At 42.5% G+C, this 26473-nt stretch overlaps 1 protein-coding gene across 2 annotated transcripts in view; it reads right to left on the bottom strand.

Annotated features, from left to right (window-relative positions):
* ZEB1 (zinc finger E-box binding homeobox 1) overlaps nt 1–26473 on the bottom strand; it is a 209963-nt gene that overhangs the window by 65687 nt on the left and 117803 nt on the right. For both annotated transcript variants that reach the window (XM_089668680.1, XM_089668681.1), the window contains exon 2: nt 1496–1690. In XM_089668680.1, the coding sequence (XP_089524806.1) occupies nt 1496–1690 (195 nt within the window). The remainder of the gene's footprint in view (nt 1–1495; nt 1691–26473) is intronic.

The raw sequence follows: 26473 nt of genomic DNA, 5'->3' as shown, positions 1-26473 counted from the left end.
TCACAGTATTCTGTGAATGGGAAAACTACAAGTCCCATCAGCCTTGTAGGTGTCAGCTTGTAGTTTTCAATGAACTACCATGGCACTCCACAGCGCCATGGTAGTTCATTCAGCCTACCTGTCAGTAAGTACTTGCTTGCCCGTACGGGATGTACGAGCAAGCAGATATACTGAGAGGTCAGGGGGAGGCCTGCATGGCACCAGTGATCTGCTGATCGCTGGTGCAATGCATCAGAGGCTCCAGAAACAAAAAATAATAAATGCACATTTTTTTGTTAAAATGTGAACTTATCCTTTAATCTAGAAGTGTACATTCTTGCAAATAATGTTTAATGTGATGCTAAGTCAAGTAAAATACAAAATAAAAATGGAAAACAAATGGAAAATAAAAACAGGTTTGAAAGTGCAAAAGATAGCAATTGTTTAACCTACAAAACCAGGAGAAAACAATGAGCATCTGTATTGGCTATAGAAACCAATTCTAATTCAAACTGTTTCTTTCCCTGTACAGATCTCTAAATAAAAGCAAGATTCTGGTTAGCTTTTTTTTGACCACAGTATCCCCTCTTCTCAACTAAGTAGCAATGTACATTCTGAAATGTGGTGCTTAAAGTTATTGATCTTTACAGAGAAACTTACAAGGAAATGTTTTAAAGGATAACAACATTCGGAGTCAATTGGTCAATTTCTGGGTGGATCGTGGCAGGCATCAATCCTCTGCTATGTTTTCAGTACATGATGAGAAGTAGAACCATTCCATATCAGCATAGTGATATCCTGCTGGGCTTTTCAGCCAAACTACTCTTGTCATCAGAGAGTGAGTTTTACACATATTCCTATGTAAAAAGCATTGATGGTCAACTTATGAGGTTTAGGGGGTCTCAGCTGTGGTCCCTGACATCACCAAGGGACTACACAAGATAATCAGTATTTGTAATTCTACACTGGACATCATTCAGGGGATGGTCAGAGACTGGATGTGATAGTCTCCTGGGGACAAGCTGTAAAGAGATCACTGCTATTACAGCCCCTTTACTAACCAGTGATCTGACTTCTACTACTGTAGGGATCCAGAAGTCACACAACATATACCAAAGGAATGCATACAGCCTTTAGGGCACTGAAAGGTGCAGATCATGGTTAATCCTAATATCTGCACTCTAATGGATTCTCCAAATTAGATTTTGAAGAACTTGCAGCCTGATGAAAAATGAAGCTTGACTGAAAGGCTCTACTCTGTGTGCCTCAGCCATGCTGGATGTCAGGAGAGGATTGCCCCTGCCAAGGACCCTGACAGCAGTGAAAACTTGGCAGGTGACCAAAACCAGCCCCAGGACACTTAAAAACAAGACTGCTTTAATGCCTGCATGACACTTTTTATCGATTAGGTAGTCAGAATAAAGATAGATAAGGCCTTGGAGTCATATGAAAAAGCTGGACCTTAAAGACAGCCCTGTAGATGCTACAGCAAAACCATATAAACAGTACACCGTACCTTCATCATCCCAGCAACTTTGTTTCACACTTTCGCTGCCTTCTGCTAATACTGTTTGGTCGGTTGGCAAGTCATCTTCTGGCACGCTGCCCTCGCCATCTGCCGCATCCGTAACACTCTCCTCTTCTACGATGTGCAATTTGTCTTCATCATCAGAATCAGAATTTGCATCTAACACATTGTTGTAACTGGTAACTGTGAAAGAGAAAAAGGAAACGTTACTTAGTGTACAGGACTCAGGACAAGCATGTGCTAATAGCATTTAAGGTAGCAAGCATTTACTATGAGCTCATGTTGCAAATTAGGAAGCATCGTCAATTAGCTATTCTCTCCAGACCACATGGGGACTACTAAGCTTCTAATTAGAATATATAAATAAAAACATCACAAGCAGATAAAGTCAGCAGAGACATCATTCCACGGTGCTAACTTTTCCCTGAATATTTATTATGCAGGAAGGTGAAAGATATGAGCAAAATTAAACATTTACCTCCTCCTTATCTCTGCTTACACCTTTGTGGACAGAAAATGACTGCAAACTGTAATGTATTAGGAATGTTTTAATTCCTGTTGATGCTGTTTTCCATAATGAATAATTCAACAGGGATAGTTAAAGTGATTCTAAACCTATTTTTTTCTTTAAAATAATACACGTCATATTTACCTGCTCTGTGCAATGGTTTTGCACAGAGTAGCCTCAATCTCCTTCTTCTCGGGTCGCCCGCCGCTGCTCCTACCCCAAGCAGCTTGTTATGGGGGCTCTCATGCATGCTTGCTCTCGAGCTCCCCCCCCCCCCCTCGCCTTGGATTGACAGCAGCTGTCTCTGCGTCAGTGAGGAGGGAGAGAGCAGAAAGAGCTTCTACTCTCTTGCACAGCGCTGGATGGAGATGAGGCTCAGGTTAGTATAAGGGAGAGCTGGGAGGGAGCTGCATTCAGATGGTTTCTTACCTTATTGCAAAGAATGCATTAGGGTAAAAACCTTCTGCCTTTAGAGCCACTTTAAGCACTTTCTGACAGCGCTATAGATGATAGATGGCTACCGCGTAGTTGGCTAGTTCTGGGAGGACGTTTGGACACAGCTGATCACAGATCGCGGTGAAGAACCAATCACAGCGGTCCGTTAGCATATGATCAGCTGTGTCCAATCACATTGTAAACAGACTTGCCGGTTATCACTGTCACAGTGTGAGGAAAGGAGAGCCAGTAACCAGCAATTCTGACAGGGGACATTTACACTAACAATCACGGCACTGATCATCAGTGCAGCCCCATCAGTGCCTCCTCATAAGTGCCGCCAATCAGTGCAGCCTATCCATGCTCATCAGTGAAGCCTCATCAGCACAACTCAGTGAGAAGAAAAATTACTTATTTGCTAAATTTTATAACAAACTAAGAAAATGTTTGTTTTTTTTTCAAAAAATTCGGTTTTGTTTGTTTGTTTAGCAAAAAATAAAAAACCCAGTGGTGATTAAATACCACCAAAAGAAAGCTCTATCTGACTCAAAACAATAACAATTTCATTTGGATATAGTTTTGCATGACCATTGGCCTGGGCAGGAAGGGGGTGAAAGTGCCTGGTAGAAAAGTGGTTAAAGCTGAACTCCGGGCACAATAAAATTAGTTATCTTCCTCTATATCCACAAAGGATATAAACCAACTTTGTGTGCACCAAATTCCTTTTCAAACCCAGAGATTACCTAGTAAAAAAAGCAGTAACATCAGAAAAAAAGTAAGCTATTGGAGGGACACAGGAGGCACCACCCACTACCCTACCACTACCATGGCGGTACTCTCATGTGATGGGGCACTCTCTCATAGGAGTGATGTGAGTTTGCAAACTTTTAAAGGGTTTTGTAACTGAAAAGAAGTTGAAAAACTGATGAAAATATTTTGTTTAAATGCATAGCTAATATATATTAGATAAATCAATGGAAATGCCTGAAAAATGCCTCTGAGAAACGGTTTTAGTGCAGTTTTAAGTCACATGCCCTTTAAAACACGTGGCAAAAACTATGCGTTTTTGAGGCAGATAAGTGTGAAAGTAGCCTAATATAAAAATGGATGATAATAACAATTAAAATATAAATAATAATAGATAATAATGCATATTGTTTATTAAGTCCAGGTTTCAATTTTAATGGTGTAAACATACGCAAGATTTAACCAACTCCAGATGTAACTGAGAACTGAATGCTAAACTCTGATGAGCACTGTTAAAATTGACTGCATAACCAAACCTCAAAGTAATTTCAGAAAAAAGAAAAAAAAAATTTTAGTGAGTGGACCTAAAAGTAACACAAACACACAGGAGGTGCACACTATCATAAACGCCTATGGCACAAAACACATTCCTAAGCACACCAGAGGAAGATGAATAATTTTTGGACCACCTATTAAGTTAAACTCTCAAATATTCAGCTATGTGCCATATTTTTCATGTATATTAATTTTTTACAGTCTCATATTTTATAGTTAATAGAAAAAATAATTTAGAAAAAAAGCATTTTTTTCCCTGAAAATTTAGATTTCATATCATTTATGTAAGGTTTTCATTTATTTGTGATTTAGCCTTTCTTCTCTTCATTGCATGGACCACTCGGCTACTTCATTATATCAAAATATTTCTAGGGAGAACAATACACTTGTTACTCCATTGTCTAGCTCTTGGGTGTTACAAGTAGTACTAAATGATAGGCGCTTTTTTTTAATCTTAATGCATTCTCTGGGAACCTTAAATAAAAAATCCATTGCAGTGGGAATCAGCTTGCACTGCAAGGGTTGGCTCCTTATTTGGTCTAGGGGAGAGTAGAAGAACATTTACTTACCTAACCCTCTGCTTCCCTGGCAGATGGTGCTCCCTTCATCCTCCAGCTAAGGACTGTTCCTCGGCAACATCATGGCCAACACAGGGCAATGGATCCTGCATTGGTCTTGATAATGTAAGGACCTTAGGGTTCTGGAGCATGCAGGAGAAGATGCTGCATGGACATGTTTAGTAGTGCAGAGGAGCGGAGTATCAGGTAAGAAGATCTTCTTTTATATGTCCCCTAGACCTAAATGAGCAATTTAACCTTGTAGTGGCCCTGATGACGAAACGCATAGGGCGTTGTTCAGTTGAGACTTCGCTGCACATGCGTGCAACTGATACATGGAATTCTGGGATTTGTTGTTTTGTTTTAGAGCTGTACACCGCTTTTTTATGTGAGTGTTTTTAACCGATGTAATCCATTTTTATTACTGGATTTCACACTATTTGGAGAGTGGGGGCTCTTTTTATGTTGGATGGGAGTTGGACAGGAAAGTGGTGGATTACCCTGCAGTGTTGCTCCGGGATCCCTGTTTCACTTACCTTGCCCTTCGCTCCCGCGATGTCCCCCTTGCAGCGTCTCCGGCCATCTCCTCTGTCCTATGCTGGCATCCGTCTTCCTGGTTCCAGTCCCTGCGAGCGTCAGGACGTACGGGGGCCAGAACCAGCGGGAAATTTAAAAATTTAAAAAAAAGTAACATTCACTAAATACACTAAAATCTCATAGTAAAACATTACTGTATCAAACCTGTCAGGGATCCCGGCCGCTCAGCGTCGCGCGCATGCGCAGATCGCCGACTCTTCCTGGCCGGCGAATACAGAGATCGCGGCGGCGGCCGCGCATGCGCAGTAGCGATCGCGGCCGCACCAATGGAAACTCAGGGCGCCCTATTTAAATCTGCCCTGTGCATTTCCAAAGTGCCGCAAGGTCTTGTTCCTGTTCCTGTGTTCCTGCTAGTACGTTTCCTTGTTGCCAAACTCTGCCTGTTCTGATTACGCTGACCCTCTCCTGCTCTGACCCCGGCTCGTTCCTGACCATCCCTCTGACTGACTCTCTGTACCACGCTGCCCGCTACCTGCTGAACCTGGCTTGTGACCCCGACCATCCTCCGCTTGCTCCCTCTGTACCACGCTGCCCGCACGATACCGACCCGGCTAGTCTGACCTCGCTCACTCCTAGCAGTCGTCCATCCATCCCGCTCGGATCGGGATCTGTCATCCCATCCATCCCGCTCGGATCAGGGTCTGTCATCCCCTTCACAGCAGACTCATCCCAGGCACATACCCTCAGCGGGACCCCTCTGCCACCGCCGGGGGTGCCCAGGGACGCGACCTGGTTCCAGTCTTGCACCAAGTCCATCCCCACCATCAGGGGCTCTGGTGAAAAGGCAGACTGGGACTTAGACTCCGCGTCCTGGGAAACCCCGTGCCGTGGACCACTAGAGATCCCGCTGGGCGGAGCCTGACAAAACCATTTCACATACATTTTGTCCTGAGTGCTTTCTCCTGTGCCCTGCCTGCATTTTTACTGTTCTTTCTGCCTGGAAACTGAGAAAAGTCCATGGCGTCCAAAAAGCGTCCCTTTAGGTCAAAAGCGGTTTTAGACTGGCTAGAGAACAGCGATAGTAAATCAGAACCACTTGCAGAATTGAGTGATAATGATTTGTGGGGAAATTCGTCATCAGACACTGAAAACGATTTTGCAACTGAGCTCAGTGATGGGCGAACTTGGCGCTTTATTTCAAATTTCAGTGTTTTTGGTTTGATTATATTATTGAATTAAATGTATTATTATTATATTATTATTTTTTATGATTATTTATTATAATTTATGATTTCGTGTTTCAAATTTTTTATAATACCCGGAATGTTTACTAGACTCTTGTTCGGACAGATTTCAGTATGTTATTCCAAAAAATCACAGGCCTACAATAAAAAAAACGACATATTTCCATGCAAAAAAATGTACCGCTTTGAGCACAGAAATACTGACATAATCAGACCACTAGGGAGGTTAAAGATTAAGGATTATATATGCCAGTTATATGGACTTTTAATTTCAAACAGCACTTTTACACTGAACTTTGGCTACATTATACTAATTGTATTGATGTTACTAATTTATGATCACAGTTTGTATTACTGAACATTTTTTGTGTTCCTCTTATATTGTGATTAATTTTTCAGCGCACTCATAATTTTTTTGGGTTCTTTGAGGTTGTGGGCATTAGCGCAGCATTTTTTGTTTTTATGTTTCTTGTTTTTACATGCTCAGTTTCTAAATTTTAGTAACAATATAGATACGCAGGAACACAACAAATTCCTCCTAATCAACATTATTGAGATTCAAGTAACTCACAAAGCAATCATCATTTACGCATTTCATCTTAATCGGCCTTAGCCATAGCTATGACTAAAGCTGTCTAACCTAAATTCTGTAAGTGGTGATTGCTTTGTGAGCTACTTGGATCTTCAATAATTGTTTACAGGTGTACCTCGGTTTACGAACGCCTCGGTTAACATAATTTTCGGTTTACAAATGAAATCCATTGAAAATAATGCCTCGGTTTACAAACTTTTTACAAATTTTTTTCGCAATATGAAGTGTATGTCGGTGCCGATTTTTAAATGCAATTGGCAGCTTTTTTTTTTCTTTCCTATAGCTCACAGAATTAGCTGTCACTTTCTCCGGAGCTAAAGGATACGTTGTTTCTTTTATCTCGGGAAAGAAACTAAAAGGAAACTTTCTTTCTTTTAGCTGGGGGGAAAGTGACAGCTGATTCTCTGAGCTATAGTGAAGAAAAAAAAAAAGCCGGTAATTACATTTAAAAACCGGCACTGGCCTATAGTGACAGCGACTTTTTAAAACTTTTTTTTGACTTCCGGAATGGATTTATTGTTTTTCAATGCATTCCTAAGGGAAACGTGTTTCGATTTGTGAATTTTTTGCAATATGAAACGTCCCAGAGAACGCATTCAATTCGTAAACCGAGGTACAACTGTTTAATTATGAGTTGGCCTATCTATACTGTTGCTGTTTAACAAGTCCACCTTTGTTAGTCACAAACAACTCACAATGGACAGGGGTGTGGCGGGTAGATGGGGCACAGCTCTATGGCCAGCACTTGGCCTCAAAGTCAGGTCAATGAAAGAATATTCCTAACCAGATGAGTTACCAATCTTTATCTCAAAATGGAGGACCAACTCATGAGCCCCTTCATGCACGTGTGTAATCTGTATGGTATGCAGGGATTAGCTCAGAGCTTCAAAACATATTTTCGGAATAAATAGTCATACCAATGGAAAAATAAAGTGCCAAAGGGACGCTAAGCCAATTATTTCACTTCTTCCTCTTTTACAAGAGCCAGGTGAATGAATCATTGAGACCTTTAAATCAAAATTCCAATGGACTAGAATTAAAGCAAGTGCGGACCATGCTTCTGTCATTCAGAGAGCCATGCCTAGAGTTCAGGATATTACATCCTTCCCTTTGTCAGTGTGTTGGCCATGACGCAGTTCAGCATAGAGCTGAAAGAGAAGCAGGAGAATGATTGCCATGAATGTACACCAAGCCAGGCCTGCGAATTAACAAAAACTGCAGCAGGTCAAGATATCCTCGAGAAACAGCAACAAGTGCTGATTAGTTTCTGGCAGATAGAAAAGACACAAATAAAAAAAAGCTCTGTATTTCTTACTGAAATTGTATTTTTCCTAAATGCAAGCAGTGTAAGGCAGGCCACAGATGATACAATTTTCTTTCCTTCCATTACAGCTGGAAGGAAAGAAAATCGCTTGATTCCCCCATCAACACATTCAGTGTTGATGGGGCACTGCCTCCCGCAACGCTATTGCGTTTTTCCGGCAGGGAGCCTTTGCTGCCGGCAGAACACAATGGTCACTGTTGCGGCTACAGCAGACAGCAGTGATCACATACAAAACATCAGACAGGGTGGTTGTACTAAAGTCGATCGATGGATTAAATCTTGCCCGGTCCCTACTGAACCGGTCAAGATTCTATTAATCTATGGCCAGCTTAAGTCCCTGATAATGATCAGCCTCTTCCAATCCCTTGTAGAGGGGAGCTTAGAGTGAGAAGCGGCAAAAGAAGCAAATCAGTTGTGTTCCAATGCATATTTGTTACCACGAAGCATGCTGATAGGAGGCGAGTGCAGAGTGACAGAGAAAGAGCTCAGTGTACCGTTTTCCTTTCATAGTCCAGTCACAGATTGGGGGTGGGGAGAAGACTTGTAAATGTAACTTAACTTCCCTGCCATCAGGATACAATGATCCCTGCTGCCAGATATAACCAACAGCAGTGGTCGTATGAAGAAAACCTGACAGGCTGGTTGTACTGAAGTCAATCAACAGATCAACTTCAGTACAACCAGTCTACTCATAAATGGATCGAAAATCGGTTGGTTCCTGCTTTCGATCTGTCTATGGCTGGCTAAAAATGAGGTCTTCTGTACTGCCAACAGGCTCTACTGTGTGGCAGAGCAGAAATACAAATTATGTGGCAGGTTAAACAGCTTCCTTACATGCATTGCATCTGTATTTTTAATTGTTTGCCTTGAGTTCAGTTTTACGGCTCTTTTCACAAGAGTGGCAGGCTTTGAAAAGCAATGCTTTCCAGATCGCAGTTCAGAGCCAGTTTGCAGTAGGACAGGCGGTACTATGACCTCCTGAATTTTTTCTATCTAATGGGGTATTTTACATTGAAATACTGCACCACAACTGCCATTGCAAATTATGGCAAGCAGTTGAGGTCTCATTGACTTTAATGGGCTTGTTTAGCAGGCATATAACCTGTCAAAAAGGTCATGTCGGGTTAAAGCTAGAGTGCAAGAAAACGATGCAAACACATGAACAATGGGCATAGGTGTCACTGCCATGATGCCACAAGTCCAGCAAAAATTACAATGCAGCTTTATTTGCACTAGAAACTTGCACCTCGGTGAAACAATTGCTGAGGTTGTAACATCTAAAGGAATACCAGGGCTGTAATATTTCTTTGGGCACTGAGACCAGTTATCCAGGATCAATACTGCTTTCCTGGCTCTAAAGTGGGATTATCACACACTATCAGTATGGCATCATTTATATTACATCTTTAATAACAGCAGATTTGTAATGAATAGTTGCTGTCACACTCATCTTTCAAATGAAATGTCAGCTGTAAAACCAGCAAATAAAAGCACAACTCACTGCACTAAAATGATGTGACTGTTAACAGGTAATCAGATGCAGGGTCTTCAAAGCTGTACAAGTGGGTATGAGATGTGCCAGTAAATAAGACCAGCCGACCTTGACTAGCAACAGCCTAAGAGAGGCATTTGCAGCAGAAGACATCGAAAATGGCAGATTTCATCTTTTAAAACTGCATGTTAAAGTGGTTGTAAAGGCTGAAGGTTTTTTACCTTCATGCATTCTATGCAAGAAGGTAAAAAAACCTGTAAGCAGCAGTTCCCTCAACTCCCCTAATATTTACCTGCGTCCCATAGCCATCCAGCGATGTGCATGAGAGCCTTGCTCTCCGAGGACTCTTCCTCCTCATTGGCTGAGTCAATCACAGCTAAAGAGGAGAGACTGGGGGTGGGGCCAAGCCATGGCTCTGTGTGTGAATGTACACACAAAGCAGCGGCTCGGGAGTGAGCCTGCTTGGGTGTACCCATATCAAGCTGCTTACTTTGGGAGCACTCAGCAGGAGGGAGGGGCCAAGAGAGCCACTGGGGGACCGGAGAAGAGGAGGAGTGGGGCTACTCTGTGCTACTCCATTACACAGTGCAGGTAATTATAACATGTTTCTTTTTTAAAATTGCCTTTAGTATCACTTTAAGTAGTTGTGAACATACAATGTCGTAAATACATTCTAATACAATTATAACTATGCAGGCAACAGAACTGCTTTTGTTTTTCAGAAACTATCTTCCTTCCCTGCTTTACAAAGTGTAAAAGTACTCTCCTATGACCATGTATCCCTTCTTCCTGATAATAGTGGGGGGAGGGGGTTACAGGACACTGTGCAGATACACCATGTGCCTGTACGCCATAGTCTGTTCAGTCTGAGGCAAGATGTAGGCTGTCCTTAAAGCGGAGCTCCACCCAAAAGGGGAAGTTCCGCTTTAAGGACTGCTCCCTCGCTCCCTATTAAGGATTGGCACCTTTGGGGGGCGGGGGGGAGTGAGTACTCGAATTTGACAGGTACCCGCTACCACTTCCAGTCCGATCGCCTAGGCGATCGGAAGCGGAAGGTGTCCTCCCTCCCTTCCCCCCCCCTGTAGTCTTTTGGGACATGTGACAGGTCCCAGAAGACTACACGACCATTCATGAAGCGCAGCGCTACTCACGCATGCGCAGTGGGTACATGGCTGTGAAGCCGCAAGCTATCACAGCCGGGTGCCCACACTGAAGATGCCGGCCTCCTGGAATACAGGACGGCCAGTGAAATGGGCTGCAGGGGACACAACAGAAGACCGAGGGACAGGTAAGTGGCTGTTTTTTAAATGTCAGCAGCTACAGTTTTTGTAGCTGCTGACTTTTATTTTTTGACAGCGTGAGTGGAACTCCGCTGTAAGCAAGGCAGTCTATGATCAGTAGGGGGAGTGGTGGCAGAATAAACTCCCTAATATAGGCATGCTGTGTGTCTGCATAGTGTTCTGTATCTCTGAATGGCCAGTCAAAGGATTCAAACTGACCACGCTAATGCAGATCAGCTTCTGTGCTTAGTGTGGTCAGTTTAGAACAAGGAAGAAAGATGACTGACAAATATTTAGGGTAACATAATCATCACAAATGGGCTGCCAACGCACAGCAGCAGCCCAAACACAATACATTGTGGTGCGCTGAAGTGAAGGCATGTTGCCTGCTGCTATAGCAATGCTTTGAGGCACCATTCAAAATGAATTTGTTTTCAATGTATGGACAAAAGCAAACATAGGAGTAGAACAAAAGCCGATAGCAACCAATCAAAAGTCTTCATTAATATTTTAACAAAATAATCAGGTGAAACCTGATTGGCAACATCTCCAAATTAGTTTTGTTCTCATTTTTTTCCAGTTTAAATGAATAAACTCCCAGACAAAAAATAAACATAAAATAATACCATGTGAGTAAACGGCGGTATGTCTGAGACCTTTATATGGTAAAACAGTTCTGTTGCTTATGAAACTCAGCAGTGAGATCCTGAGAAGTGTTACGTGTGGATGAAATAACGACACCCATGCTACTTGGTGATGTGGCCCTGCATACGCTAGCTTCCATCCCTCCATTACCCAGTGGAAGCCAGCTGTTTGGAAGGTTGTCATAGCTTCCCTGGCTGGAGCATTACATCATAAACAGCTATCAAGATGTAGCCAGGGAAATACAGCACAGAATGTATCTGTAATGGAATTAGGCTCTCAGTGCTATTCGACTTAAAAGAAACCCCAGCTGAAAAAGAAAAACCTGTTTAGGCAATTATAAAAGAGCCTACCTAGAAGTGGTCTTGTGTACCACCAAGAACACTGGTCTTAGATGGATCAAAATTCGGCTGAACCAGCTGAATTTCAATCCATGTTTTCCAGATCCCGCTTGACAGAAGTCTGCCCAATGGCCTGTATACAATAAAAAAATTGTATGAAAATTTCAGTATGAGGAACGATCGGCCGATTATCTGATTGTTAGTATAGCCAATTCCGACTTTTCAGACTACAAAAACCGAGGGTGCAAGCTAGAAAATTTTTATGTCCGATTTTCTTTTAATGTGTACAGTAATCATAGGGAAATAATCAATTAGAAAAACATGTGCATGATCAGAAGCATAGAAAAACCCTACACTTCCACCTCTACGACGCTAGTAGGTAGCTACGTTTGCTTTTGTCCACAGAAAATTTTTTTTATAAGGCAATACCATTTTCGTGGAAAATCGGACAATCGGTCTTCCGATTTTCTCATAGAGTGTACTAGGCTTAACATTGGACTGTTGGACGAGTTTGTTTGAAAACTTTTCTTGAGCAGCAGCTGCAGCCAATGGGCCATTCTGTCTATTCTGACAGCAGACAGTCGCTGCTGTCAGAATTCAATGGGGTTTCTTTACTAAAACTGGAGTGAGCAAAATCTGGTGCAACTCTGAATGGAAACCAATCAGCTTCCAGGTTTCTTGGTCAAAGCTTAATTGAAAAAGATGAAGTTTGAAGCTGACTGGCTACCATGCACAGCTGCACCAGATTCTGAATGCTCCAGTTTTAGTAAATCCCCCCCAATGTCTCAGCAGGGAGAATTCCTCCATGTACCTCAATTGTGTGGATGTAGGAACCCTTTCCTTTTTTTTTCGATCTACTGGCTGAACGAAAAACAAAAAACAAACAATCTATCAGTGCCCAGTCTTACTATTGGTGGCCATATATGGCTTGAATTTTGTCTAATTCCTGCCTAATTGTTCACAATTACACCGTGGGTAGCCCTGTTGGCAGTACCTGGCTCAACTGACTGTGATCTCAAAATCGAGAGAGACAGGCAGAAAAATCTCGGCCTAACATGACTGCAGCCAATCAGAGGCATTCACTGTTCGAGTATTCTAACAGTAGCAGCTGTCAGAATAGAATAGCAGGCAGGAGAGATTCCTCCATACATACTGTTATTCATGAATATTTCATATTTACTTTTTCAGTGTGCTAATCCAGGGGCGGACTGACAACTCATGGGGCCCCCGGGCAATAGGGGATCATGGGGCCCCTGTGTCCTTGCCCAAACTCAAAAAAGCCTATGAAAAAGGTACCAGGGGCATCTCGTGGGGCCCCCTACTGACCCCGGGCCCTCGGGCAGTGCCCGAGTTTCCAAATGGTCAGTCCGCCCCTGCTAGGCTCCCATTTAAAAGGCTGACCTTAAATGCTTTGCTGAATGTACAGCCTGTTTATAGACTCAATAGCTCAAAATGATTATGGATACCTAAAATTCTGTTCCCAACTACGGCACCACCTACACAGAGTTTGCATGTTCTCCCTTTCCTCCGGGTACTCCAGTTTCCTTCCACATACCAAAGACATGCTGGGAGGTTAATTGGCTCCTGTCTAAATTGGCCCTAGTATGTGTATGTATGAATGTGAGTTAGGGACCTTAGACTGTAAGCTTCTTGAGGGCAGGGATTTAAGTGAATGTACAATATATATGTAAAGCGCTGCTTTTACATTGATGTAAATACCTGTATTAATAATTTGTGTTTACAGTGAATTTTTTTTTTTCAAATACTTTTAAGCAGCTTTGCTTGGCCTAAAAAAAAAAACATAATCATTTGTTTATTCAGTATTAAATATAATTTTGAACAAATTAGTTCATCTATCAACATTGAAGTGGTTGTCAGAAGTGGTGCTTTACAGGCAATTTATGTAAATTAATTGTAAAAAATATTAAACACAATCAGGAATACTTGAAAATAAAGGAAACGGGGCAAAGAAGCACAACTAATGGAGCTCCATGTATGTTCTGGCAAAGTGTTAAACTGGTACTACTAGTGTCAGGTATTTTAGCAGTTATATTGTCCTTACTGCAGTCCTATAACCAGAGTTGGATTAAAGCAGAAAAAATAAAAAATTTGCAATGCTTGCATTCTACTTTAGTGTATACAGTGTACATTCCCAGTACACTTTGGCACCATAATGAATGAACTACTGTACACCATGAGCAGGAGTTATGTAATCCTTCATGGGAGATACGTCATCCCACACTAGCCAACCAAGACGACCAAAGACAGAGTACCCAAAAAAAACTGGGGAGAAGATGTTAACCTCAGCAAGGGAGCTCAAAGATTTCACATTGCTGGAGTGGAGATGAGTATTTGTGGACTTTGGATTTGCTTTAATGTGGAATGTGGTCCTGGACAAGTGGCTTTGCCTCCCCCCAATATTAAAATTCAAAACATTAACAATAACATATAAAGCCATTTATAACTCTGCCCCACATTATATCACCAATCTTGTCTCCAAATATCACCCAAACCGTACTCTCCGCTCCTTCCACGACCTCCAACTCTCTAGCTCCCTTGTCTCCTCCTCCCATGCTCATCTCCAGGACTTCTCTAGAGCCTCCCCCATCCTCTGGAACTCTCTACCTCAATTTATCAGACTATCGCCTACTCTGCTCACTTTTAGACGATCTCTGAAAATCTATCTCTTCAGGAAAGCCTAACCTGCTTTCAATTACTAATGAAATCTTCCATTCCTCCTACCAGTCCATCCCCCACAGTTATTACCTTTTGTACCACTAGCCCTCCCTCTTAGATTGTAAGCTCCAAGGAGCAGGGCCCTCCTAACCCTCTTGTATTGAACTGTATCACTGCTGTATTGTCTATATTGTAAAGCGCTGAGCAAACTGTTGGCGCTATATAAATCCTGTATAATAATTATATCAACTCAAAAAATCAAAAAGATTCTTTATATAAAAACAATTAAAAAACATGTATCATGGCTAATCAAAGTTTTTATAGTCCTTGTGAAAGATGGCTTGCAAGAAAATATACCACAAATTTTCCCACACATTGCATAGATTAGAAGTATTTCTTTCTTTAAAGTCTCATTATTTATATGGAGCGAACGCAATGTGTTTAGAACAGTTGTCTTCTTCAGAGATGCATATGGTATATTATATACTAAAAAGACCAAGAAGAACATTAGCCATGTGAGTTAAAATATGACCCACCTAGCCCACTCAGAAGCCCACCAACTCCACTACTGCTAGGGGACAGTCACAAGGGTTAGATTCCATACATCATTACCAATATGCAAATCCAATCTGTCAGCACCTCTGGAAGCATCCAGGATCATGTATTTTATTAGGTGCTAAAAAGCCACCCCATTTTCTTTGACTGTCCTGGCATGGCTTGCCCCAACAGACATCAACCAACTACTTACTTGCAAGTCGATCCTCACCTATGAAGCCACAGAAAGGTGCACATTTTTGACCAATTGTACTATCATTCTGCTTTACTTCCAAGAGCATGAAGGTTATAATTGTACCTCCTGAACATTCTCCAACCCGGGCCTTAGGAACCTGCCTAGAATGCCTTGGTGTCTTAGCAAACTTGATGGCATCTTCTACAAGGACATGCCAGTAGAGATGAGCCGCACCACTCAGCGGGAAAGTGCCACACCTAGACTTTAGCTGGCCATACACCTAACTATAAACAATCAGAAATCTGATCATTTTAAAATATTTTTCTATTAATGATCTTAGGTTTACACAACAAAACGACTGGTTTGTTTTATTTTTCAGAGTAACTCCACTTTTGTTGGGAAAAAAACATCCCCTCTGGGTGATCTATGTAGGCTTCAGGGATTTTAACACACTTCAAATGCAAATTTCTACCTTTTGTTTTACTGAAGAAATAGCTGTTTGTTTGTCTGTGTCCATGGGCAGAGTGAATCTGTATAGGAAGTGATTTCATAATTATCAATCAGCTGCTGCACCTGCAGGACTCTAATGAGGAAAGTGGCAGGGTCTGTATCCCTTTAGACGTGATTTCCTTTTGGGAGTATCTCACCAAAAATGACATTCTTGTTACAGGGAATGCAAAAATTCTGACTTGTATCTTAGTTCTGGGAAAATCAGAGAACCAATTACATAAGAGGAAAGATTAGATGTATTTTCTCTTGAGAAGAGGAGATTAAGGGTTGATATGATCAACATGTATAAATACATCAGTGGTTCATATAGTGATCTCAGTGTAGAGTTATTCACCCTGAGGTCATCACAGAGGACAAGGGAGCACTTTTTACTTCTGAAGGAAAAGAGATTTAATCTCCGAATGCGGAAAGGTTTCTTCACAGTGAGAGCTGTGAAAATGTGGAATAGACTTCCTCAAGAGTTGGTTCTGGCCCGCTCAGTGGATTGCTTCAAAAAATGCCTGGATTCTTTCTTAGATACACAGAATATAACTAGATACAAACATTTATAGGTAAAGTTGATCCAGGGAATATCCGATTGTCTCTCGGGGGATCAGGAAGGAATTTTTTTCCCAGCAGGTGCAAATTGGATCATGCTTTGCTGGGTTTTTTTTTCCTTTCTCTGGATCAACTGTGGGTATAGGATTATAACTTTTTTTTTTCTATGGTTGAACTGGATGGACTTTTGTCTTTTTTCAGCCGGACTAACTATGTAACTATGCAACTATAAACAGGAAATTACATTTTCAGGGGGCGTTCTGTACACCGTCTATGTACAGAACACCTCCAGGTAGCCATATTGCACTGCATTTTACAGGACATTACAGTGCTGCAGATTGAAATGGAAAGGTAATTTTTAAGAGAGAGAGAATTGGCAGATACACAGTTCCAACATGTGGGCCTGACCGTGTTAAACAGAGATATCTGGTGTACAACTGATTCCAATCATGAAACCAATGTGGGAAAAACTGCAAAAGTGGTCACTAAGTGTTCTGCTTGAGTATACTTTATGACAGCAAACAAACAGAAAATGTGCAAAGTGTCCTGTACACTCTCACAAACGTTTCCACGTACAGCTCGCTGGGATTAGGTGAGCTGTGAGGAGTTAAGAGGGCAAATTGGGCATGTGGAGGTTTTCATACCACTCCGGAAACCGGCAGCTATAAAAGGTAAGGAACAGGCTATATGACATATTTAGAGGCCTGCTGATTAACAAAGCTCCAGGCCACACAGGAATGAGCCCAGAAAAAAAAAGAAAAAAAGGTGAAGATAAATTTCCTGGACATTCTACAGCACCTAAGACGAGGAATCGCAGTCAAGGTTTACAATTTGGCTTCCAGCCAGACACTGCAAGAGGCAGTGCAGGAGCCTTATGTTTACCATTTCATTCCAGCAAAGGTGTCAACAGATAAAAGGAACGATGTCACACTTGTAAATGGCTAACAGCATTCTACAGGGTTTTTCTGCTGCCTTCTACTGTGCTGTTGTATCTTGCAGCAGATGAGAAGCCATCAAAGAGGCCAAAGGAATCCTGTACTGAGAACAGAACTGAGAAGGCTGCCATTACCGCAAGAAGAAAACAATAAATGCACAAAAAGTAATAAAAACCCTTTTCTGTCTCAGAGTGGGGAGGGATTAGAGTCTCTGGTAAGGAAATGTCTCTGTGTGGTCACAGGACAAGAATTTAGGAGAAATCTTCCCACTTGGAAGACGGCGATAACTAGGCAGTGGTGCTAACTACTCCCCATTCTATCAAAAATGTTAAAACATTTTGCATGTGGGGTTGCGGTTTAAAAAACACAGTGGGGTGAATGCAAACAGTCATCTATTACTTGTGGCTGCTCTAACACCACTCTAACCTGTAGAAGTTAGTGAGACTCCACCACCAACCGCATCCAGATACTGAAGTCCCTTTTTCTTTTAGGTAAGGGTGCAATGTGAAACAACCCCAGCAGGCATCAGACAGGCTTTTGGGAAGAGCTTTTAACGGTTCCCAAACGCCTATGAAAATTCTGCACATGGCAGCACACAGTGCTGTTCACACTGAAGCATTAGCGTCGTGGCAAAACTGACGCCTCGTGTCCAGTCAGGAGGAGTTGAAGCCTCCCATTCAAGTCTATGGTGCCGCGGTTGCGAGGCGGTTGTGGAGCGTTAACACCATTTAACTTCATTATAGGGGTTTGTGGTGCGGTTTTAACGCTTGGCAAACGCCTATCAACCGTCTCACACCCGCGCATAGGGCGTTTTGGGAGAGTTTGAGGAGCATTAAAAATGCTTCCCAAATGCCTGTCAAACGCTATAGGGGCGTTTGGCAAGAGTTAGAAATAAAGTGAAGTGTGAACTAGCCCTTATAACTAAGGTTTACCTTACTTAAAATGAAAATCAAGTTCCTGCTTTGGCAAGACACTGGGGTTGATTTACTAAAACTGGAGCGGACAAAAACCTGGTGCAGCTCTACATGGCAGCCAATCATCTTGTCAGCTTGTTCAATTAGGCCTGTTTCATACGGCTTCAGTATGTATAAGAGCAGTGTTAAGGAAAGCTTTGACAAAGCATTTGCAGAGATTTCACCAAGCTTTACTGAAGCTTTTAAAGTACCATTCAGCTCCAGTTTGTGAATGTTGAACACAGATACTAATGGGGTGTTGATTGTCAATTTAAGCAAGCTGCTAGTAGGCTTCAGAATTTCTTGAAGCTTGTTGAAAGTCTTCTGAAGCCTGTTAGCAGCTTGTTTAAAGTGACAATCAGCTCATTTCAGCATTTACAAATTGGAGCTGAAAGACACCTTAAAGGTTTCAACAACTTGTCAAAGCTTGTTGTTCACACTGCTCTTAAAATTGAAAAGCTACCTATTTCTAGAAAAAAAAATCGTAAATCAAGCAAAAAATGTCTTCCTAGTTTTGAATAGAGTGGGGAAGGGTTAAAGCCTCAGCCAGGTCTCATCAACTGGTTTACATAAAATATTTAAAAGCCCCACTGCAGATGCCCAATTTGTGGCATTGTGGTCAGAATGGAGCACATAGAAAACATGTTTTTTTATGTCCTCATAGGGGCAACCTGCATTTATCCAGTGCAGAGATATTCAGGTAACTGTAGATCGATCCCTTACTCCTGGCAAGATGGAGGTGTTGGGATGCATTCACCCCTTTACATTCCATAAGCATAGACAATAATGTTGGGGCAACGGGTTTATGCCTGACACTGTCTAGAAAGGCCATCTCCAGCATACATGCCCCACCATCCTCTGCGGTCCACGGCTCCTTTTACTGAGTAATGCCTATAGTCTGCGGTCATTATGAACTGGCCAGTGAAGATTGCAGGCAGATGTGACACATTATTAATCTGAGGATAAGAACATAACACTTTTTTCTTTTTAAAGAATATTAGACACAGCGTCAGCCAGGCTGCCTGGACCACGTGCTGGTGTTTTCTATTAGTTGTGAGGTATGGTGTGAGTTAGAAGTCTGGATGCTGTCATTGTCTAGGTATTTATGGAGTACATGGAGTCTGTTTGTACAGATACTGTTGTTAGGGACAGGGTATGACTTAGAACAGCTAAATGTGCATCTTTACATAATGGTAAAGGTGAGAGTTCATGTTTAGCTGTCAGGTCAGCTGGATGGTTTTTGCATCACACCTGACAATCAAAAATTAGACACAACTGAACACTTAGTAATGTCTAAAACAGCAGTGGCCAAACTACTAGATATGGGGTTCTCAAGTGCAGTCCCTGACATCGCCAAAGTGTCAAACATAAGATTTGGTGGATGGAATGCCAGAGATGACTTTCAATTTTCTGACATATTAGAAGAAATGGTCAGAGTCTGGGACATGATACAGGGGATGGTCAGAGTCTGGGACATGATACAGGGGATGGTCAGAGTCTGGGACATGATACAGGGGATGGTCAGAGTCTGGGACATGAAACAGAGGATGGTCAGAGTCTAGGACATGATACAGGGTATGGTCAGTCTAGGACATGATACAGGGTATGGTCAGTCTAGGACATGATACGAGAGATGATCAGAGAATAGGATACGATACAAGAGATGGTTGGACATTTAAAGCGGATTTCCACTCACACTGTCAAAAAATAAAAGTCAGCAGCTACAAAAACACACACTCACCTGTCCCTCGTGGTGTGTCCCCTGCAGCCCGTTTTACCGGCCATCTTCTCTCCCTGGGTGCCGGCATCTTCAGTGTCGGCACCCGGGTGTGATAGTTTGCGGCTTCACAGCCGGGTACCCACTGCACATGCGCGAGTAGCGCTGCACTTTGTGAATGGTCCTGTAGTCTTCAGGGACCTGTCACGTGTCCCAAAAGACTAGAGAGGGAGGACACCTTCCACTTCCGATCGCCTAGGTGATTGGGGCGGAAGTGGGAGTGGGTACCTGTCAAATTCGGGTACCCGCTCCCCCCCGCCCCCCAAGTGTGCCAATCCTTAATGGGGAGCGGGGGGACCAGTCTTTAAAGTGGAACTTCCCCTTTTGGGTGGAGCTCCGCTTTAAGCTGGTCATACATGTATAGATTTTCATTCGAGAATTTTTGTTTCAAGAATATTCGTTTGATTTTCTAATCATTAGTGGGGGTCAAATCGATGTTTGTTTTTGACCACAGTAACAGGAAAATCCAAAGGGGCAGGAAGGAATACTTTTCTCAATCAAAGAATTTTAAGCAGGTGTATGTGGTGATCATTCAGAAATGACATTAATTTTAAAGTCGATTATTAAAAGGAAAAGACAATTTTTCAGACGACATTCGTCCATTCACCGAATGTTCAAAGAATTTTCGTACGAATATTCTCGTCTGAAAATCTACACGTGTATGGCCAGCTTTAGGCATGATGGAGATTAGAGTCTGGAACATGACCATCAGATGTTCAATGTCCGGGACAAAATAAAGAAATTGGTCAGAGTCTGGAACATGATACAGAAATTGGTCACAGACCATGATACAGAAGATGGATAGAGTTCAGGACATGATACAGGAAATGACTTGAGTTTTGGATATGATACGGGAGATAATGGAGTCTAGCATATGATACAGGAGAAGGTCAGAGTCTGAGACATGAGCAAGAGATGGTCAGAGACTGGGACAAGGTACTACTGGGGTCTGAGGGTCGCACACTAAGAACCAAATGGTCACCTGGTCAGGAACCAAGGTAAAATATAGTATATATTTAAAGTAGTTGTAAATATGAAGAAAGCAAATCCCTCTTTATTGTGAACTTGTCTCAATTGAAAGCACTAAGGGGGTTATTTATTAAAATTGGAGGGTGCAAAATAAAGTGCACTTCTGCATAGAAGCCAGCCAGCTTCCAGGTTTTATTGCCAAAGCCGAATAGAACAAGCTGGGGTTAGAAGCTGGTTGGTTTCTATGAAGAACTGCACCAGATTTTGCACATTTCAGGTTTAGTCATTTCTGTCTGCTGTTTCATTCCTCTGCTAACAGCATAAATCACTTCTGACGGGTTTTCCTGACACCAAGAAGAAAAAAAAGGACAGGGGAGGAACCTCCAACAGATTGACAGCCTCAGTTCTGTTCCTGTATGATTCGGGTGTGGCCCTTCCCTCCAATCAGCTCTCAAAGCTCTCCTCACTGAGCTCTGCAGAGTGTAATTCTAGCTCTCCACCCCTTTTTTCTGAACTCTCAGACAAGCTGTGTAAATTCTGCACTTTGAATGGATGTAGAAGAAGGAGGATTACAGATAGACCAGTACAACTTATATAGGAGGATCTTTTTAATTTCTGTGTATCACCTAAGGCCATTCACTTCACTGGGTATATGTGAGGGTTTACAACCACTTTAAAGCAGTAGTAAGCCGCAGACAAAAAAAAAAAAAAAAGTCCCCTGGAAAGTAATGTCATAATGTGGTAGTATGCATAGCATACTAGCACATTATGTAAGGCTTACCTGAAAAGCCCTCCAGCGGCGAGCTGTCACTGTTGTAGAGGCTTCCATCTTCACCCGTCTTCCTTCCGGGTTTGTGAGCTCTGGCCTTCTGACAGGCCGGGCCACAATGACGTCACTCCCATGCATACGCTCGGGTGTCCCGGGTCATGGCACACAGCTCTGAAGGAAAGGCACGGGTATTCCGTTCCTTCAGAGCGCATGAGCTAGATGAAATGGTGCACATGTAGGAGATATTCATTTTACCTACAAGTAAGCTTTATTATAAGCTTACCTGTAGGTAAAATACACAAAAACAGGAGTTTACAACTACTTTAAGTGCATATTTTTAGTTATTAAAGTAACATTTGTCTGAAAGTAATTTTAAACGCCTGTCAGTTTTACATGGTTGCTAGTCCATTCTTTGATTGCATTTAATATACAGATTGGTAAATGCTTCCTCTAGTGGTCCGCTAGGGCATCATAAGGAATTTGATCAGTAGCAAGGCTAAACATCAAAAATGTAAAATAGCTTTTCTCAGTTCAGCTAAACTGTTCGCTGTGACCAAACCATTTGAAAAAAACACCAGGCAGGTTTCAGAAGTGCAAAAATAGAGCTTTTTATCTCCAGATCAGCAGCCAGCTTGGTTAGCCAGGAAATGCCATCTACATGCTGCCACCCAGTAGTTGTAGCATCAGAAAAATGAGCTTCTACCCACCACTGGTCTTTCTTCAACTTTATTATATATGCATGTCATTTCATTACTGGAAGTCTGCAAATGAGGTGTTTTTGACCACAGGTCTTCACATCCTGTCCAGACTGCGTAATGGCCACAATGTACACTGAATACTGTATCCCGCCCCATTACATAAAGCAGGCCCCAAATTGTGTACATATTCTGTACTCAAAATAGTGACACCGCCTGCAAAATTTATTGTACCATAGTTTTCAAATAATTCTAACAATGCATACAAGAGCACAAGGAGGGTTACTACCTTTAACCACTAGCCTACAGGGCACTTATACCCCCTTCCTGCCCAGGCCAATTTCCAGCTTTCAGTGCTGTCACACTTTGAATGACAATTGCGCAGTCATGCAACACTGTACCCATATGAAATTTTTATAATTTTTTTGTGACAGAGCTTTATTTTGGTGGTATTTAATCACCTCTGGGTTTTTTTTATTTTTCTTAAACAAACCAAAAACCACAGAAAATTTTGAAAAAAAAAAGTTTTTTTTTAGTTTTTGTTATAAAATTTTGTAAATAAGTGATTTTTCTCCTTCACTGATGTGCGCTAATGAGGCTGCAGTGATGGGCACTGATAGGCTGCACTAATGAGGAGGCACTGATGAGCATTGATAGGCATCACTGATGGGCACTGAAAGGCAGCACTTATATATGGCACTGATAGGTGGCACTGATAGGCAGCACTGACTGGCACTGTTAGGTAGCACTGACTGGTACTGTTAGGCAGCACTGATGCACGGCACTGACTGGCACTGATAGGCGGCACTGGTACGTGTCACTGATTGGCAGCACTGATAGGTAGCACTTACTGGCATTGATAGGTGGCACTGATGGGTGACACTGAAAGGCAGCTCAGATGGGCACTGATATGTGGCACTGATGTGCACTGATATGTGGCATTGATGTGGCACTGGCAGGTGGCATGGATGAGCACTGACAGCTGGCACTGATGGACACTGACAGGTGGCACTGCTGGGGCTACACTGATCATCAGGGCACACTGATCATCAGAGCCCTGATGATCAGTGTACATGTCCCCTCCGAGGAATGCCGATTACCAGCTCTCCTCTCCTCACAAGCTGTCAGCGTGACAGCTCGTGAGGAGAGAAATGCCGATAACCGACATTTCCCTATTTACATGCGATCAGCTGTGATTGGACACAGCTGAACACATGACCGAGCCGACATCTTCAGCTCTTTCCGTCGATCAGTGATCCACTGTGTCCGAGGGACACAGCGCACCACCGATTGCCGCGTTGTGCTCTCCCGGAGCCGCGCATGTGCGGTTAGAATGGGAGGACGTCATATGACGTCTTCCGAGAACGAGAGAACCGCCTTGCACCCGTCACTGTACTATTTGGCGGGCAGGAGGCGGTTAAAGTGTCACTGAACCCACAACAGTAAAATCAACCTGTATATGTAGTAAGGCATGCTTGTTATATTCACTATGGAACCTAAAGGGGTAAATCTTCTGCATTGTGTAAAATTGCCATTTGTTCTTTTTTTTAATAATTATTATTATTAATATCTTTTATTAAATTGTATTTCAATACATATTACAACAGTATAACATTTATCAAAACATAAACAGTCCAGCTAGACTTCTTTAACCCTCCATCCATTCCTCCATTATCCCTCCCAGCCCGATATATACCCCTGTCCAGACAGTTCTATTCCATTTCATTTCTTAACCTGTCTACTAATCACAATCAAAACCCTATATTCTGTCTTCACACTACAACTTTCCATTTATTCAGTTTAATTCTCCAACTCTACCACCCCACCAGGGCACCCACTATTATAAGATATGTGTTTGTTCCTGATTGCTTTGTTCCTCCCCTTGTTTAAGTGACCACCTCTTAGCTCCTGATAAGACAGACTGAACAGTAGGCATTTTGCACATGCTCAACTTGGTGTGTATTGCTAGAGAGGTTTGTTTTTTCTTGGGGGAGTGCAGGTGATCAGCACAGTGCCAATCAGCACTGATCAGACAGAGGTCAGGGGTTTTGCATCCTCCTAGAGCAGAAGCTTTAGATAGTGCTTGGCTGAACACTGATAGAAGTCACAAGATTGCTTTAACTGCTGATGAGAAAAGGTATTTAGCAGCTTATATTTACTAAAATAATAGCACTTCCATGTTCTGTGTACTGTGGGAGACCAGCTATAGTGAATGCAGGGCCCTGGGTTTAGCAACAGATTAAATTTGTCCCATCAGTTTGGATCTGTGCAGTACAGGAAGGGGGAAAGAGTCACTACTCGGACTGTATCTAATCTGAGCTTCAGCTGTCCAGCTCTATATATTTTACCTCTTGCCGACTGCATTTAACTTTTTTTCAGTAGCAAGAACAGCGGGTTTTAACGCCAAGCATTTGCGTCCATGGCGGAATAAGGTCATGACAACTCTCAGTCAAGGCTTCTTATCAGGAATAAGCAGGACTGGCTACTGATCATGTGACTGATGAGAGAGCCAATTGCAGCAGTCACATGACAGAGAAGTCATCTCCCAAGCATTAGAGACAGCCCAAGAGGTGTCATTAAGGGGCTATTTATACAGCAACTAGATCTTAAAGTGGTTGTAACCCTCAGATATGAAAAATGAACAAAGTATATCCCTCTATAGTGTGTACTTCTCTCATTTAAGAGCACTGTCATTTCTGTCTGCTATTTCATTCCTCTGCTATTACGAGTCACTTCTGACACCAAGAGAAAAACAGTGACAGGGAAGGGTCTTCCATCTAATTGACAGCCTCAGCTCTGTGTCCCTTCCCTCCAATCAGCTGTCAGAGCTCTCCTCACAGAGCTCTGCAGAGTGTAACTTCAACTCTCTGCCCCCTTTTTTCTGAAGTCTCAGAAAGCTGTATATATACAATCACCGGCCGCTTTATTAGGTACACTTGTTCAATTGCTTGATAACACAAATTGCTAATCAGCCAATCACATGGCAGCAACTCAGTGCATTTAGGCATGTAGACATGGTGAAGGTGACTTGCTGAAGTGCAAATTGAACACCAGAATGGGGAAGAAAAGGGATTTAATTGACTTTGAATGTGGGATAGTTGTTGGTACCAGACGGGCTGGTCTGAGTATTTCAAGAACTGCTGATCTACTGGGATTTTCACGCACAACCATCTCTAGAGTTTACAAAGAATGGTCTGGAAAAAAAAGAAAATATCCAGTGAGCGGCAGTTGTGTGGATGAAAATGCCTTGTTGATGTCAGAGGAGAATGGGCATGGATCCATCCCCATTGTATCAACGGTTCAGGCTGGTGGTATAATGGTGTGGGGGATATGTACCTTGCAGAGAAGAGAAAACTGACGATAAACAGGTACAGCTTATGTAGGAGGATTTGTGTCATCTCTTTGTAACTCCTGAGGCCAGTCACTTCACTGTGTAGACTGTATGTCAGGGTTTACAACCACTTTAAATGAGAAGTCCACCTTTCTGGCCATGCTTCATGGTGCACCCCAAACAGGGGTTCTTTTCCCAGCTGTTTTCTGGCATTATTTGAATTGTCCCATGCAGCTACTATCATCATTCCAACACCACAATCTGTGAATGAAGAAACTATAAGTCCAATATGCCACAGCAGCAGAGGGATTCGCAGATCTCAACAGAGCACAACTGTGATGATGTCACCACACTTGAAGACTACTGATAGTTCTACCAGCCCCGTAACTGAACCTGCAGCTGAAGGAAGAGTCTGCAGGATCTAGTAGCCTTGTACCACCACAATCCACTGACTGCAGATGCTTTACATTTTTTATTAAGCAATATGAGTGCATGTATTATTATTATTTTTTGCAAAGGTTGGATTATGCCTTTAACCCCCCTGGAGGTATTCCTGAGTGTAGCTCAGGATAAAGTTTCAGCACCACAAGCGGTAACCCCAAGCTACACTCAGGAATACCTTGCAGAGTTGTTTCAGGATCCCTTCTGCACTCACCTTGTCCTGCACTCCCGCGATGTCCCCCTGCAGCATCCCCGGCCATGTCCTTCAGCCGATGCCGGCATCCGTCTTCCGGGTTCCGTTCCCTGCGACATCGGGACGTACGGGGGACGTAACCGGCGGGAAATTTGAAAATGTCAAAAAGTGACATTCACTAAATACACTAAAATCA

The sequence above is a fragment of the Staurois parvus genome, unplaced genomic scaffold (assembly GCF_062004578.1).
Source record: "Staurois parvus isolate SC_StPar_1 unplaced genomic scaffold, SC_StPar_1.0 ptg000061l, whole genome shotgun sequence".
NCBI lineage: Eukaryota > Metazoa > Chordata > Amphibia > Anura > Ranidae > Staurois > Staurois parvus.
The sequence above is the reverse complement of the archived record's forward strand: the minus strand, read 5'-3'. Positions and strand labels throughout refer to the sequence as shown.